General features: G+C 38.3%; 1 protein-coding gene across 2 annotated transcripts; it reads right to left on the reverse strand.

Moving 5' to 3' along the window:
- Positions 1 to 292: 292 nt before the first annotated feature.
- Positions 293 to 11,944, reverse strand: LOC129099577 (6-phosphofructo-2-kinase/fructose-2,6-bisphosphatase 2-like). 2 transcript variants are annotated; one of them, XM_054608861.1, is made up of 17 exons: positions 11,794 to 11,944; positions 10,784 to 10,979; positions 9,605 to 9,730; positions 8,839 to 8,935; positions 8,501 to 8,567; positions 8,335 to 8,409; positions 8,190 to 8,246; positions 7,974 to 8,098; positions 7,127 to 7,334; positions 6,439 to 6,585; positions 6,254 to 6,358; positions 5,383 to 5,512; positions 3,688 to 3,750; positions 3,537 to 3,601; positions 1,992 to 2,162; positions 1,410 to 1,479; positions 293 to 1,314 (listed from the first exon to the last, which is right to left on the reverse strand). In XM_054608861.1, exons 2-16 carry the CDS (start codon positions 10,872 to 10,874, stop codon positions 1,426 to 1,428), a joined length of 1,581 nt encoding a protein of 526 aa, XP_054464836.1. In that variant the 5' UTR covers positions 10,875 to 10,979; positions 11,794 to 11,944; the 3' UTR covers positions 293 to 1,314; positions 1,410 to 1,425. The 2 variants fall into 2 exon arrangements, with proteins under 2 accessions (XP_054464836.1, XP_054464835.1); XM_054608860.1 differs by having other exon boundaries at positions 10,784 to 10,942; positions 11,794 to 11,911.
- Positions 11,945 to 15,445: the final 3,501 nt, after the last annotated feature.

Here is a 15,445-nt window from a genome sequence, read left to right on the forward strand (position 1 = left end):
CAGATCATGATTTGTAAAAACTGAACTTTATGTCAGTGTTGGATCAGTAAGATTAGTCAGTTTAATTAAACCACCCATCTTTGTCTAGGTTTGGATTTGGAAGATGTCTGAATTTTACACTTAGAATTCACTCTTTGAGTTTTGGTGATGTTTTTCCAACTCTTTAGGGACATTAAGTTTAGCATACAGGAAGGTGACTCCCAGTGAGCTCACACACTTCAAGAGACTTGTCTGATGTCAAAATAAACAGAAGTCACTGCAATAAAATTAACTTTATTAAAGGAAACGTGTACTGTACAGTGCGCAATGACATTTAAGCTCTTTTTAACACATTCAATCCTTTTGTCACAGCCTTGTTGTCCTTTAAATAAAGGAACCTTTTTCGAAATATTGAACATGCTGATATACAAATCAAAGTCATGCGAATAGATGTTATCCATGTGGTTACTATGACGCTAGTAATTGGCATACAGTATATTTGTTGCATCAGGAGTACATGGTTGATGTATTTTAACTATGAAGAATTAAAAGGCATTCAAATTCAATAGCACTTTGTGTTAGAAATATTTGCATCAGTTTCATGAAACTCAAATGTCATCAGCTTTACATTAACACAGTGGACAGCTGATTATATTAAAGCTGTTATTTGAGTGGAAGGCAAACACAAATAAAGACAATAACAGAATTATGTCACAGTTTTTTACAAAGCCAGACAAAACATTTCTTTACAGCTTGTGTCTGATCATTGCAAGCTTAATATGCTTTAAATCACACTTCAAAATAAAATGATTACGACATCTTGTCAAACCAACCGAGAGAGAGGGTGCAGATCACCTGGGAATGTTGATCTTAAAGAAAGAATATGAGGAAAAACTACGGCTTTACATGGCTTCCTTTAAGAGAGACACTCTCTTACACTAAAACTAAAAGGCAAGTCGCTTCCATTGAGGTATAAAATCACAATCAACATGTTCTACATCTAATCCAGCATCATATGACTGTAGACTACAGTATCTGGAGTGCGCTGGGAACTAATGGATGGGATTTCAGAGTTTCTACTTCCTATAAATATCTACATTCTTATATATCTGAGCTGGATCAAAGCCTAGATATGAAGGCTTCTGTGCAAAGGCATTGAGTTCATGTATGTATGTGCACACTTACTAACACAAACATAACCTATCCCACAAAAAACAAAGAGTTAACACATACATGGTTACACAGATACATTGTTTAAGGATGTAATGGCTGAAGCTGGTGAGCATTTTACTGCGGGTCCTCAGAACTGGTGATACATCCATGTGGAGGAAAAGCCTGGGGTAGGTGTCAAAAAAACAAAGATGTGAGATGTTTGAAGTGGAGATCACAGATGTTCCACATAATAAACAAGATGAAGAGGCTGAAAATACCTCATTCTGTGGTTCTTTAGTTCCGAACACAGTCGCCTGTGTCTGCTGCACTGAACCCGTTTACCGAGTCCTGCAGCACGAGAAAAAGGGAAGGGAGACGGCATTAAGAAAAACACCGAACCAAAACACCACTGAGGCGTTTGTTTTGACTGGCACCGACCGAACTTGAGCTAATACTAAAATCTGAGGTCACCAGCCGGAGTGAAACGCTCCCTTTTTCTGCCCTTTTTTAGTTTTGAGCTTTTTTTTTTTTAGTTTGAGCTACAGCGAAAAATCACATCCAAGATGCGTGTGTAGGCCGCTTTGTTTGTTCATAACACCTTTATAATTTTTATTGGGCCCTGATCTCTGGAATATAACATCTCAATACACAGAGCACAGAAACCAATAAAAACAAGGCTGTATACAAACAACTAATAATACAGTCAGTTGATAACATAAATCTAAACTAAATTTATTTTACTATTTATCTTTCACTTTTGTAGCTCCTATCCAGTTTACCTATTGTCACATAGTTTCCTATTAATTCATTTTCTCATCTTTAAAATGATGAATATATCCAGTAATAGTCACTACACAAACCTCTGCCCCCTCGGACGCCTCAGAGAACTGCATGCTGGGTAAAGTAGGGGCCTGGGACATGCGGGCATGTGGAGGGTTGCCCATGCTGTAAAGGCGAGGTCGTTTAATCTGGTCCTTGCTGGACAGCGGGGTGAAGCTGTTTCGTCGGATGAACGCCGGCGGCACGGCATTCTGTTCAGTGAAGAGCAGACAGACAAGGTGGGCTGAGTAACACATGTGTTGTCGTTTTTCTGGTGTGGTACTAATAAAAAGCACTCCTACTGAAGGTCTGAAGTCACTGCGTCCTGTAACTGCTGGAGGGGCAGGAAGGAGAAAACAACCACTGAGACAAACAGCCATAAATATAAAGATCATTGTTATTTTGGTCTCAGCAGACAGGATACATCTCACCAAATTTACGAGGGGTTTCTCAGTAAATGTGTTTATGTGTTTATGTAACACCCTCTCTGTCTAGGACTCTTGGTTTCAACACTGCACTCATCAGAACAAACTCTACAACCAGGGATTAGATATGAAGCCTGCTGATAAGGAAATAAAGACAAAAAGGCTCTGAATATGTCATAGAAATTCCCCAGATAAACAGATTCATTTTCTGTGCCGGCTCACTAATGAACATGCAGTAAACTGTTTGGGGATGGAGTTTGAAAAGTCCAAGGGCCTGATGTAGACATGATGCAAAAACCATCCTAACAGTATAAAGTATGCCCACTTCCCACATATAAACTACTATTTGAAATATAAGATCTTATGGTGAAAATGTGAAGCCACATACTTCATATGTGTGAGGTTGCAAAGTTTCTAGTGGTTCAAGAGGATAAAATTATTATTAATATAATAGAAAGAGAGAAAAGCCACGACTTGATCATCTTGTGACCCCTTTATCTTGTTGGGGGTTCCTGACCATTACTTTCGAAAATATTCAAACGTTATCATTATGTTTATTTACTTATGAAGCATTTTATTTCCTTTTTTTTTTTTTTTTTAAATCATTTTATTGTTTACTGTGAGGGCGTTGCTCCCATAGCTTTTGGTTTAAGACACTGACCACGAACGCCAACATCCCTGGTTAGAGTCCGGCGAGGACTTTGGTTTCTCTCCCTCATCACTCTACTATCTATAAAGAAAATGGCCAAAATAACACTTTAAAAATCAAAATTCATCATGAGGCACAAGTATCTTTCTATACAAGCACGACTGAATTGATTGTCTGAAGCTAACAGAATCTGCCTTTTAAAAAGAGACTTATAAAACAGGTCCTATATCTGATAAGAAATAATGAATATGGATGTTTCTCTCTGTACGAGTTCATAGTAAACCTGCACAGAGTTTTATGCCTCTTTCCCCTGCACTTTTGTGGAGAGACTGGCTCCTGGCAGTTGTGTAATTTTGGTCCAAACTAAATATAGCCGTGGTCAGTTTGTCCAGTCATCAGCGTGCTGGCTGCACACACTAGAAACGTGCACTAGACTGAACTTGACTGGCAACTTTAGACAAATGTCACAGTGTGTTTATGACAGAACTTAAAGAAAAAGGTCACAAGCTTACTAATGGTCTGTCTCTGTGAGTGTTGACAGCCTCAACCTTCAGGTCAAACATGTCCACTTTACAACCTAGAGGAGGGAGACGGGAGAAAAATACATCAGAACCCAACAAAGGGAGAAAGTTTATTTAACTTGTGAACAGTGAAGTGACTTACCGTAAGCAACAGGGGTGAGTTTGAGGACTGTGTGCAGGGGACACTTCAGGTAGGGTAGATCATCTGTGCCAACAAAACAAATAAGAATAAAACTTGACATGTTTGTGTTTTCCCCTCATTTATTTTGGACGGTGCATGAAGCTATATTAAGACAGCAGTGCTACGTGTCCCATACAGGGGGTGGGTGCAGTAGGATGAAATGCCAGAGTGTCGGAGCTGCACCCACACTGTTTGGGTTCTGCAGTCATCAGACTGTGGTTGAGATGTTGACAACCTACTTCCTCTGCTGGCTGACAAAACCAATGCCTAATTATGGATTTCATTTTGAGCAGCATTTTCCACTCTACCCACCCAGTTATTGTTCTGGTTTCCTATTTTTCACTTGTGTGCAAGAGCCAGTCGAAATATCTGTCATCATTGCTGCATTGTTAACTTGAAGAGTAATCCTCAGTAGGTGGGAGGCTACCTGCCCTCCTTCTGTATTACAATGGATCAATTAGATCTTATGTGTCTTCAAATGTAATATACCTTTAGTGAATCTGTACTTTCAAGCATTCTGACCTTTTTTTTCTTTTTTTTTTGAAGTGCTAATAATATGTATATTTTTCTTGTGCTATGTTGTTGTCATTGTTTTACTGTAATTGTGTTTACATTTGCATATGGAAAGTCTTTGTTACATTTAAATTGTATTTATTTGCAACTTGATGCTTGAAGTACACTCCTTTACCTACATATTAATGATATAAAGAGTCCACTGCAACATGGCAGGCTTGTTCTGTCATTAAAACATACTAAAATACTTTATGTTACTTTAAACATGAGGAATCTGCAATCGTCTAACTGTGCTGATTTTTTTTTTTTTTTTCTTTGACATTTTTGTTGTTGTTACAGTTTATAATGTTTAATTGGGGGGGGGAAATGACCAAACATAGTGGACAAAAAAAAACTGTCATCATTACTGACTCTTTAAGAGCGTCACAAAGTCTTTTGACACACAGTCCTATTGTTAGTGTATGTTTGACGTCATGATTCAGTGTCTGATTAATATCATTGTCTTGCTTTAAAATGAATCATCTTTTACACAACTTTAAGCAAGAGTGGAGTCTGAATAAAATAATACACATCTCTTCTTCTTCTGGTCATGTGTAGCTGATGATGTCGCTCAGGAAACAAAACATACGTCTAAAGTGTGATTAGCCTATAAACAGGACTATTTGTAGTCTGTCGTCCATAGTAAGGGTTCTTCGTTTGGGTCGAGCTAAATGCTTTGAGTCATATTTGCATTTTCGGCATTTGAAAGAATCCTGACAATGGCGTCCTCTTGTGGGGACATAAAAGAATACACAGTGTCAGACAGCAATTCAACTCAGGTGTTTCATTACTATCCTCTGTCAGATTAGGCTAAAACATGATCTATTCATTGTAACAACCCACAGGTGAATTGTTACTGCAGTTAGAGATCTAATTACTGAGAGGGTCAGTGTTAAACAGGTCTCTGCTTCGGCCCGGAGGTCAGGCTGAGATATACCTAAAGGTTGCAGTGATGAATGTGTTCTCAGGGGAACAATATGACCTTGAATTTCAGATAAACGATAAAAACAGCTGTTGAAAGAGACTCAACAGCATACTGTAAATATTTTTATAATATGAGGCTTTGTCTAGGCATGTATCATGTGTCTTGTTTCTGCATGTCACCTGCGCTCTTATCTAGAAAATATGCGAGCAAACAGCGCATGACGGCCTGATGACAGATGACAAGAACGTTGCCCTGCCGCTCCAGCTCCATGATGACGGGCTCCAGCCGCTGGACCAGGTCCTGGTAGGACTAGAGCATAGGGTACATAAAAGTTTGATTCAGTTGTTATTGAAGATTATTTTCCAGGTTATTATTGAACATTTACTGCCTTGCGGTTTGTACCTCTCTGCCAACCAGTCAGTGTGAGTAAGAGTCCTAACAGTGACTATTCTGATCACAGGTTTCACTTCCTCCATGTTTATTTCCTCAACTGTAGCTGTGTTTTTAATCATATCTAAGAAAGAAAATCTTTTCAGATGGAAGTCCTTGAAGCAAAACCTCCTTAAATGGGAATCTGTGAGCTGTACAAACGTAGGCGTCTTTGACACGAAAAAAGGTTGAGACCCACTGCTAGAGTATGTCAGAAAGAAAGTCAAAATGAATCAATTACAACCTCACAGTATTATTGCCCCCTCAAACCAGGCAACTTACAATCGTCTCCCATGTCTGTCCAAAATGTCATCATTTTATCCTTTTAGACATTTGTGTAAAATTACCACAATTAGCATATAAAGTCAAAAATGTGTTTTGTGGGGTCACCTGACCTTTGACCACTAAAATCTAATAATCATCTTTGAGTCCAGGTGGAAGTAAGTAGCAGATATTCCCTCCAGGTGTTCCTGAGATAACGCATTCACAAGTGAGAATGACGACCAAACTGAAAACATAACGTTGCTGGTGCAGAGGCATAAAGAACTAAACGGGGAAAAGCCAAACAGACTTTAATCTGTCAGGTTCAAGAAAGACAAAGGGAAAGAAAAAGGATTCTACCTCTCCTCCTGGGTAGCGGTAATGGTACTTGTCCTGTTTCCTCATGGCAAACTCCTCTGGGTACGTTTCCTCAATAACTTCATAGGACATTTCTTCGCACACTCCCTGAAACACAATGTAGGCTAATAAAACACCCAGCCTCACAATGGATGCCTGTTTCTTCAGTTAAACATCGGAGGACATACAGCATCTATTTCGTTAAGGATCTTCCACTGCTCGTAGGGAACCCCCAGCTCCTCTGCCGTCTGAATGGTGCGTCTCAGCTGGCTCGTCCAAACCTTCAGGTCTGACAGATGGTGCTCCTGAACAAAATCCTTCAGTTCTGTCGAAAACTGACAAGAGAACATACGAAAGAGACGTTAATGCTGGAGAAGTGACATCCAAACACAGAAAAAAAGTGTTAGTTATTAGCAGCAGGATTTTAGAACATCTTCATCTTACTCAATTAATGCTAAAATAAATTGTTTACAATGTGTTGCTTAACCTCCGTTGTTCAGGACATTATATTAAAGGACTAGCTTGACATTTTGGCACAAACGCTTATTATCTTTCTTGCCCAGAGTTAGATAAGAAGATTGACTCTACTCTCATATCTGTCCATAAAAAAATATGAAGCCAGCAGCCAGTTATGTTAGCTTAGCACAATGACTGGGAACAGGGGGAAACAGCTAGCTAACTAATACACTATGTAAAAGAAGAGCCTGTTTCAAGTCTTTTAAGATATTTTTAAGATGTATTTTTAAGATACAAATATGACAACGGTCTCATAATTAAATAAGTACCAAAAATCTCAATCCCTTCCAGTAAGAGTTGGAGATGCTGCTTTCTTTTTTCAGCCTAAAAATGTAAGAGTGAGGTGAATTGTTGGAGCACCTGTCTCCCTCTCTCCGACAGCTCAGAGTCTCCCCCGATGCGTCCCTCCACATTGTGATGGCTCTCTCCGTGCCGACAGAGGTAGATGGAGTGGGAGTGCACGTGGATGTTCATGAGGTAGTACACTATTTTACTCTGGATGTAGTCCTGCACCTTGTTGACCAAGAAACGACGGCCGACATTGATGACCTGGATGAAGGAGAGGTTCCTGTGTGACAGAGAGAGGAAAAAAAAAGGACGACAGAAAGTGAGTCAGTAACTGAAAACAGGATATCTTGTACTTTTGGTGTAGTCTAAATATCCTGCTATTAAGTTTATCAAACGTTCCAGGACATTCTGTGTCATAACAACGGCGAGGTTCAAGACTATCAACAAGTATTCTTCTTCTCTACAAACAAAGTCAAGTATGTGGGCCTATCTTAAGTTAAGTTAGGTTACTTTATTCATTTTAACATACATTTAATGAAAAAATGATCAGTTCATTTATAAAGAAATCGAACAAAGGAAAGATTCTGAATTAGTGGTGATTCTGGATCGACATGAGTTACATTTCTTACTAATTGTTACTACTTTGGGGTTTATCTTATACCAGCTCCTCAAATCAAAACCCATTAAATAAGAGACAATAACCAACATGATTATAAATAAGATCCTGTTTCCACCAGGTGGACAGTTTCTGTTCTGTTCTTACCCACATAAAGACAAATAATCTACAAGGCCAAGACAAGGAAATTATTTTAGGACAGTTGGTTCTAAAATAATTCTCGTGTTGAGAAGTATTAAACAATGTCAAGTCAAAAAAGAGAGACGTACAACTCGAAGCTTTATTAACAAAATGACTTCTTACTTGTCGTGTTCATCCGGATCCAAAGGTTTGTAGGTCACTTTGTAACATTCTATTCTCTTCAGAAAATCCTCCATGACACTTTCTCGGTCCCTCTCAGGGTAATCTGGGCTGGACACCTTCACATCCTTTGTGAGAGAGAGACATTTGTAGATATGACATCCAACAAGGAAAAAACTTTGCTTGTAACTTGTAAAAAAGTATAAAAGCAGAATTTACCAGGATATTCGTTGCGATGACGTCGGGATCGTCGCATATCGATTCAACAAAAAACACCTGACAAAAGGTGCAAATCATTAGAAATTCAGAATTCATGAGAAAATACCCTGACCTTTAATGATGAAATCATGAATGTAACTCTGACCTTGTATGAATTATCCTTAGCAAAACTAAGGATGAGCTCCCTCCTCTCTCTTGTCGTGTTGGTGGCATCAAAAACCTGACAGACAACACAAGATATTCAGCCCAAATCAAATTACAATTCATATCCATTAACAATAGATTCACTGTTCGGTGTTTAGTGTCCATACAGCGATCTGGCCTCCCTCCTCATTCAGATAGGCCTTGACATCCTCCAGTGCCACCATAGCACACTGTCTGTTGATACATATTAAGAAAACTGATCAGGAATTAAAAGAAGCTTTAAAATGCATCTTAAAATATATAATGTGCTGTAATAATTGTAGCCCCATTTGTTAAACAAAAGCTCTGCAGCCAAAAGAGAAATGCGCATGACAAATCAACCAGGTGCTTTTATTGGGCTTTGTAATTACAACCCTGTAAGTCGTGCAGAGCGACAGATGTGGGAAAGGAGCCAATCTAAGATAAGCAAAAGGAGGTCAACGCACTGACAAACCGTCTTACTCACTTTCTAATTTGCATCGCTTCTTTATTGTCATGTCTGAAGAAGTCGTAGGACTTGTACGACTGCACTGCTTCTCTTCTATAAACTCCAAGGTTAAACACTGCAGAGGGAACCGAGAGAGAGAGAGAGAGAGAGAGCGTCAGATAAAGCCGTGAGAAGGCAGTGAAAAGGATTAGTGCTTATGCTCCGCTGAGGCGGTGGCTTTCATCTGGACCCAGTCTGCCAAACCAGTTCTCCTGCATTCCATTCAGGTGAAAGCACACCCTTACGACTACAAACAGAGGCAGGGTGGTGCCATATAATGAACAATAAATATACAAAGCATTGCCTTAAGCATAACATTTTCAGATAAGTCATATTTTTTTATTTAGACAGGAACGTCCCACCAAGAGGAGCGCAATAAATTACACATAAAAGCAACACAAGAAAAACGGCAAAAGAGGAGATGCTTACAGGACATACCAACTATGTGAAACAGCAACATGTTGCCTTCAAGGTAGTTTGTAAAATACCTTTGAATGCAGTTGGATATCTTTGAAGGTCATCACAGTCCTCATAAGAGAACAATGTGTCATGGTGCCACCCTGATTCAAGTTACCTGCAGATGCACGTCTGCACTGTCCCTCCCAAAAATAACTTTTTACAGTGACTCTGGTATTTCACAGGGCCAACTGAGGCTCTGGATACAATCGTAACCGTTTTTTTTATTGGGTTTATTTCCCTGTAACGACATGCATACAACTTAAACATGTATTGTTTCTGTACCGACCCTTGGTTGGCACTCCAATCCAGTTGAGGTAGCGTGTCAGCTTCTTGGACATGTAGGTTTTCCCTCTAGCGGGCAGCCCAATCATTACTATCACAGTGGGGGAGTTGGTCATGTAGGAGGCCCAAGCTGTAGTTTTCACACAAACACACACACACACACACACACAACCACAAACACACACAGAGGTATTAGTTATTAAGAATTGAAGAATATTTTATGATCTATATCCATTTCACACACTGTGAAGTGTAACAATTGCCCTCACCCTTACTTTAAACTTGCCCCTTAAATGTCCTGTTTATAACAATAATAGGCCCATGCATATTGTATACACACAAATGTAAAGTATATACTGACAGCAGGGAGGGAGGGAGGGAAGGTTGTGGAATAATCAAATGTCACCCCTGACGTGTTCATTTACATTCTCAGTTTACCATTTCCGTCATACCATCGTCGTCTCTTGACTGCCTGGTTAATGTTTCTCAAAGTCCGGCTGCTTAGTAACCCAGTTTAGGAATCCAGTTTAACCTTGTTGGCTGGGACATGAAATGGAAAATACGACTAACTGTTTTTTTCCTCTGTTTTTCTTCAGTGTCCAAAACAGACCATCCTCAGCTCTATCAAAACAAAGACCTGGCGGGACTAGAATTGTCTCTAGATTCTACAGATGTCTACAAGTGTGGACCAAGCAGAAATAGTTTCTGTATTCAACATATACACACACACATATATATATATATATATATGGAAACATTTCACATCTCTAGTTAAAGATTTCTCAAAGTCTGAAGTTAAAATTTAGCTGAGCTTAGTGACATTTTTACCAGCTGAATCTGAATGTTGACTTTGCTCATTGCAGTATTAACATGTTTCAAAAGGTAGTGTCTCAGTACCTGCCTTTACAAATACACCCACACATTGTATGCATACTTAATTTGAAAAAAAGGTGCAGCGTAGTTGACATTTAACAATCAGTGCCTGCTGAGACCTTATCACCTTTCTGTACTCGTGGCCAGCAGAGCAGGAAATGTGATTAAAAGTTCACACTTTACAGCCCACTGAAAGAACATTATATTGAATAATGTAATAGGTGCACAGCTCAGTAGTTAATACAGAACAGGCCACAGATAATGCGTCAACATTTCACACACACACACAGAGGGAAAACAGACCACTCACAGCACTTCTTCTCATTGGCTCTGAGGTCCGTCCTTTTGGTCTCTGCTGAGCCGTCGGGAGCAGCTGCAGGTTTCTGCTGCCGGCCAGCCATGATCAGTCAGATCTGTTTCCTGATGTCCTGTCTCGTCTGGTCGCTGTTAAGACGAGGTCAGCATCTCTCTGTTGAGGACAGGACTTTGCTGTATCATACCAAACGCTGAATGATGACACAACAAATGCCAATGTAAGGTTATAATAATGTCATATATTAAAAGGATGCTGAAGACATACAGTGAATAGAGAACCGAGCTTGCTAAACTCACAATAAACTCAAAAGCATTTAAAATATTAGTGATCAATATCCAAGACAAGTTCACCTCTTCCAATCTTGATACTCTAGCACAGTCTTATATCAAAGAATTAGCTGGTGACAGCTGCTCTCTGGATAAAGGGGCTGCAACCAATTTGACATCATTTTCATTAACTACTTATCTAATATTTGTCAAACTTATTAGATCCATAAAATGTCAATTAATAGTGTGAAAATGCTGAATCACAATTTCCCCCCAAAAAGCCCAACCCCCAAATATTCAATTTAACATCATAGATGACAAACATAAACTTAGAAAATATCCACAAAGGTGAAGGTTGAGCCAGTGAATTATTGACATTGTGTGCCATCCTTGCAGGTTGTAGCTAAGGTGGGAATCTGACAGAATTGTTTTGCATTGTTTTTATTTAATTAAGTCATTCTGTGAGCTGTAACGCCTTAACTTAACTCATGTACCCTCCTGCTGCCCTTAAACTAGTACAATGATAGATGTGTCAGTGTGGAAACTAGGAAGTGTAATGTGTTAATAAGTGTGAGGAGAAGTTCAGTGATGCATCCTGTCACATACAGTAGAGCTGTCCTAACCTGCACTCTTGGCCTGCAAAGTTCATCACTTCTGCTTTTACAAACACAAGTTTTATTTAAAAAAAGACAATAAAACAACAAAACTGTGAATAAATCTCTAAATGTTTAAACTCACCACACATGAGCTGCTGAGAAATAGTTTCTTATTGTCTTTGTTACAGTGCTGCCATCAGCAGGCTTCCACCGCCACCGGAGGGTTTCTTCTTCTTCTTCTCTTCTTCTTCTCTTCTTCTTCTTCTTCTTCTTCTTCTTCTTCTTCTTCTTCTTCTTCTTCTTCTTCTTCTCGGGTGTTTTGGCTCCTCCTCCTCCCCGGCGTCTACCGGAAGTTCACAGATGTCAGCCACGCTGTCAACAAAGCAGCTTCCGGTGGTGATTTCCAAAATAAGATATTCAAAAGACAGCTCTTTTGGAATGCTTTGGACATTTTGAATAACACAAATTAATTTAGCATTTATAATTTTTATATACAGTACCAGTCAAAAGTTTGGACACACCTTCTCATTCAACTACTTTGAAGAATCTAAAATATAAAACATATTCTGGTTTGTTGAGCATTTGTTTGTTTCAGCATAATTCCATATGTGTTCCTTCATAGTTTGGATGTCTTCAATATTAATCTACAATGTAGAAAAAAAATAAAATAAAGAAAAACCATTGAATGAGAAGGTGTGTCCAAACTTTTGACCGGTACTGTAGTCAAATGACAAATGTTTTAACACATTATAATCTGTAGCTATAAAAGTATTGAGCATTTTTTTTATTTATTAATTTCTCTTGTTTTACACATACAGGTACTTACATTAAATTTGACCTCTCCATTTAACCCATTTCATTGTAGGTATGGTGGGTTGCAAAGCACACTTGGAAGACAGGAGGAGCTTGGGATCTGGTCTGTCCACTGTGCTACAACTTCAGTATTTAGCAATACCAAAGTATAAAATTACTCCATTGCAAGTATCTTTATTTTAAATCTCAATCTATAAAGTGGCTACAACTGTCAGGTAGTTGAGTAAGCAATATTTAAAACATTGTGTGAAGTAGCATTATAAAGTAGCATAAAATGTACATCAGAATAGTACTGAAGCACGATAATTGAGTAAATATGCTTACATACATTCTGCTACTAATCAAAATAAATAGACATATCTACATGACTTGTACATTTATATAAACAGTTGCTTAATGCTTTATTACACACTGTTCATGTGTTAGTCATTGATCATTAAACATGAGTACAACTCTTTTAAACTGTGCTATTAAGTCATAAATTGTGGATGCAGTTGTAGGACGAATAACATTTGTTGACCAATACAAAAAAAACACCTCACAAAATGTTTTGTAAATTTTCTATACATAACTGCTAAATAATTCATATTGAATAACTTTATATTACTGTAATAGTATTCCTACGTTTGCAGAAGTATTTGTATTGGGGAAACCTCACAATCATCCTTGATTGACTTTGATTCGATGTTTATCTAAAAGCTATACAGATAAAATGACATTGTTCAGGACACAACAACAACAACAATTAAGACTTTAATGTTTTCTGATGCTGTTAAGGTTTGTTTCCATCACAGTTTTAACTGTGCCTAACTGAAAAATACCACAAATTCTTGATTATAAACTTTTTTAAATTCTGTGTATATTCTCTGAACATAGTCCTTGCAGATGATTATTCCGGTTTTATTTGTGTGGGCAGTCTTGTCTTGGTTATCTTCAGCTGACTTGACGTTCATCATTACAGCCTGCAGGCGGCGCTGTGGTCAGCAGCAGAGCTCTTGACACATCTGCTTATATGGTCAATAAATAGCTGTGAGATGCGCGTGACAGCAGCCTAACGCACGTGCATTAAAGGAGCATGCAACTAAATTCAAATCATGTTATCTTAATCAGGTTTTGAAGTTTCATCAGATGTAAAAAAAAAAAAAAGCAAACATAAATCAAAGGGCCTCTGATGCACCATGGGACTTGTGGTTTACACAGGGCAAAAGAGTTCATTGTCCATAATGGATTCTGTGTTTCTGATGAGTTATTGAAGAAAAGAAAACAAGCAAACAAACAAAAGAACAAAGAAAATCCTGTCCCTGCCCCTGGTAAAAAAAAAAACATAGGCTCACCCTGATGCATGCTGGTCCTGTACCGGCCTACTACTATATTTAATACCCATAGCGTTACCCAATTCATAAACAAACAAACAAACAAACAAACAAACCAAAAACTATGTATATTAAACAACAACAAAAATAGTTCAACTGAACGACGATGGCTGTCAAAGAAAAAGCTATTTAAATATATCAAAAAAATCTAACCTAAATAATAATAATTAAACAATACTACTTATGAATAAAATAACTAAATAATGACATTAAATAAATAGCTCCTACGCTCATTCATTTTTCTCCCATGGCCCTTATGTTAAGCCAGTATCGCATACATTTTGTATGGCAATGTCAAAAGGTCGTGGACCTACAGTAAGATAGCTCCCACCAAAGAAATGACAGCATGTAGAAGGACACTATCATATTGAAAGTCCAGGTTGGAGGAGCTACTTTCATTTTTGGATTAAATGTCTGTCAAATACCTGGTGCTAAAACCTCCACCATTCTGCTATGCTGCCCGGTAGATAAGGCTCAAACTTAATCTCCATATCATTGTCATTATAGTTGTGCTTATTGTTCATATATATACTTTTGTATATTTATTTATATGTCTGTACATAGTAGTTAAATGGTTACGCTTACCTTTGTTTTACTTGCTGTCCTTGTTTTTTGTTTATTTGTCTATTTCTCTGTATGTAAGTTGGGAGCAACATATTAACAGGAGTCAAAGTCCTTGTATGCGTACATATACATGGCCAATAAATCTGATTCTTATTCTGATTCTGTTAATGTGTTATCACCAGGAGGTTTGCCTCAAGGTGAGATGAGTAGACGAGCAGAGGGCTTGTGCAAGGATGCAGTCCAGGTGAGGGGTGAGGTAAGCACTGTTTGTATGACAGCAGATCTCATGTTTTACACCAAACTGAGAAAAGATAATTGTGTTTATGGACCTTGTCTGTGCACGGGAGCAGCGTCATGTTGAGACAGGAAAGGAGTCCTCACCAAACTGTTGCCACAAAGTTGGAGGAACACCGTTGTTTAAATACATATGTAGCATTAAATGAGCTTCATTCAACATTCTGGACATTAAAGGCAATGTTGATGATGTTAAGAAACTAGCAAGGTTAAGCTACTCTTTTAAATGATCAAACCCCCCCATCATTCAGCCCAGTGTTGCTAACTATTTTCCAATAAAAGTCGTTAGTAACTAGATCCTAAAATTGCTCAAACTAGTAAGAAACTAAGACGAGTTTACACTGTCAGGGCTGCTCGCTCACTTAATTAAATCAAAGATATCTAGACTAACATCCGGACACTAAACGTACAGTGTGGACGGCAGTGTCCATATACCTTTGGTCACAACATGCATATATCTATGTATTTATACTGCTGTCATCATTAATAAGAGTACTACCTGTATGACCACTTACTAAGGTGGACCAAGTGAAAGTGTTTTGCTGACCCTTGTTTTATTTTAAGTTATAAAACAATGACAACAACTGAGCAAAGCTTTGGGATCACAAAGAGATCTATTTTTTTTCTGGACACTATTTTTTGTGCTCCAGATCCAAGAACAACAATTAATAGAATTGAGGTAATTTGTTTAAACATATATATACGAGAGAAAACATACATGCATTCCCAATTTTGAGTGGCATTCTTCTT

The sequence above is a fragment of the Anoplopoma fimbria genome, chromosome 12 (genome assembly GCF_027596085.1).
Source record: "Anoplopoma fimbria isolate UVic2021 breed Golden Eagle Sablefish chromosome 12, Afim_UVic_2022, whole genome shotgun sequence".
Classification (NCBI taxonomy): domain Eukaryota; kingdom Metazoa; phylum Chordata; class Actinopteri; order Perciformes; family Anoplopomatidae; genus Anoplopoma; species Anoplopoma fimbria.

What these genes read in the sequence shown, in the direction of transcription:
- LOC129099577 (XM_054608861.1), bottom strand. Translation starts at nt 10,874, where the DNA reads ATGGCTGGCCGGCAGCAGAAACCTGCAGCTGCTCCCGACGGCTCAGCA. An exon ending in ACTCACCCCTGTTGCTTACG is followed by an intron (nt 3,602 to 3,687) that starts GTAAGTCACTTC and finishes TCCCTCCTCTAG; the next exon opens with GTTGTAAAGTGGACATGTTT. An exon ending in AGGCGTCCGAGGGGGCAGAG is followed by an intron (nt 1,480 to 1,991) that starts GTTTGTGTAGTG and finishes CTCGTGCTGCAG; the next exon opens with GACTCGGTAAACGGGTTCAG.